The sequence below is a fragment of the Phaethon lepturus genome, unplaced genomic scaffold (assembly GCF_000687285.1).
Source record: "Phaethon lepturus isolate BGI_N335 unplaced genomic scaffold, ASM68728v1 scaffold36169, whole genome shotgun sequence".
Lineage (NCBI taxonomy): Eukaryota > Metazoa > Chordata > Aves > Phaethontiformes > Phaethontidae > Phaethon > Phaethon lepturus.
The window spans coordinates 336-560 of NW_010564666.1; the positions used below are offsets into that span (position 1 = coordinate 336).

Below are 225 nucleotides of genomic sequence, written 5' to 3' on the forward strand. Positions count from 1 at the left end.
GTGATGGTGGTGGTGCCCCCTATGATGCTGGCTGGCAAACATGCCCTCCTCATTGGGGTATCCCGCTATTATGCAAGAGGAAGAAGAAGAAGACAGATCAGGGTAGGACATGTGGTCAGATCTTCCATGCAGGGCAAGAGAAGACTGGGAGAAAGGGTGCAAGCTCTGCGCAGTGGCATGGGGGCTGCGCAGGCAGCCCAAGAGGGTGTGATCCATGGCATGCCA

General features: G+C 56.4%; 1 protein-coding gene across 1 annotated transcript in view; it reads right to left on the reverse strand.

Annotated features, from left to right (window-relative positions):
- Positions 1-216, reverse strand: part of LOC104626909 (homeobox protein MOX-2-like) — a gene marked incomplete at its 3' end in the record, with an annotated part of 498 nt that extends 282 nt beyond the window's left edge. The window contains exon 1 of the mRNA XM_010294940.1: positions 4-216. Coding sequence (XP_010293242.1) covers positions 4-216 — 213 coding nt within the window. The remainder of the gene's footprint in view (positions 1-3) is intronic.
- Between the last annotated feature and the right edge of the window lie 9 nt (positions 217-225).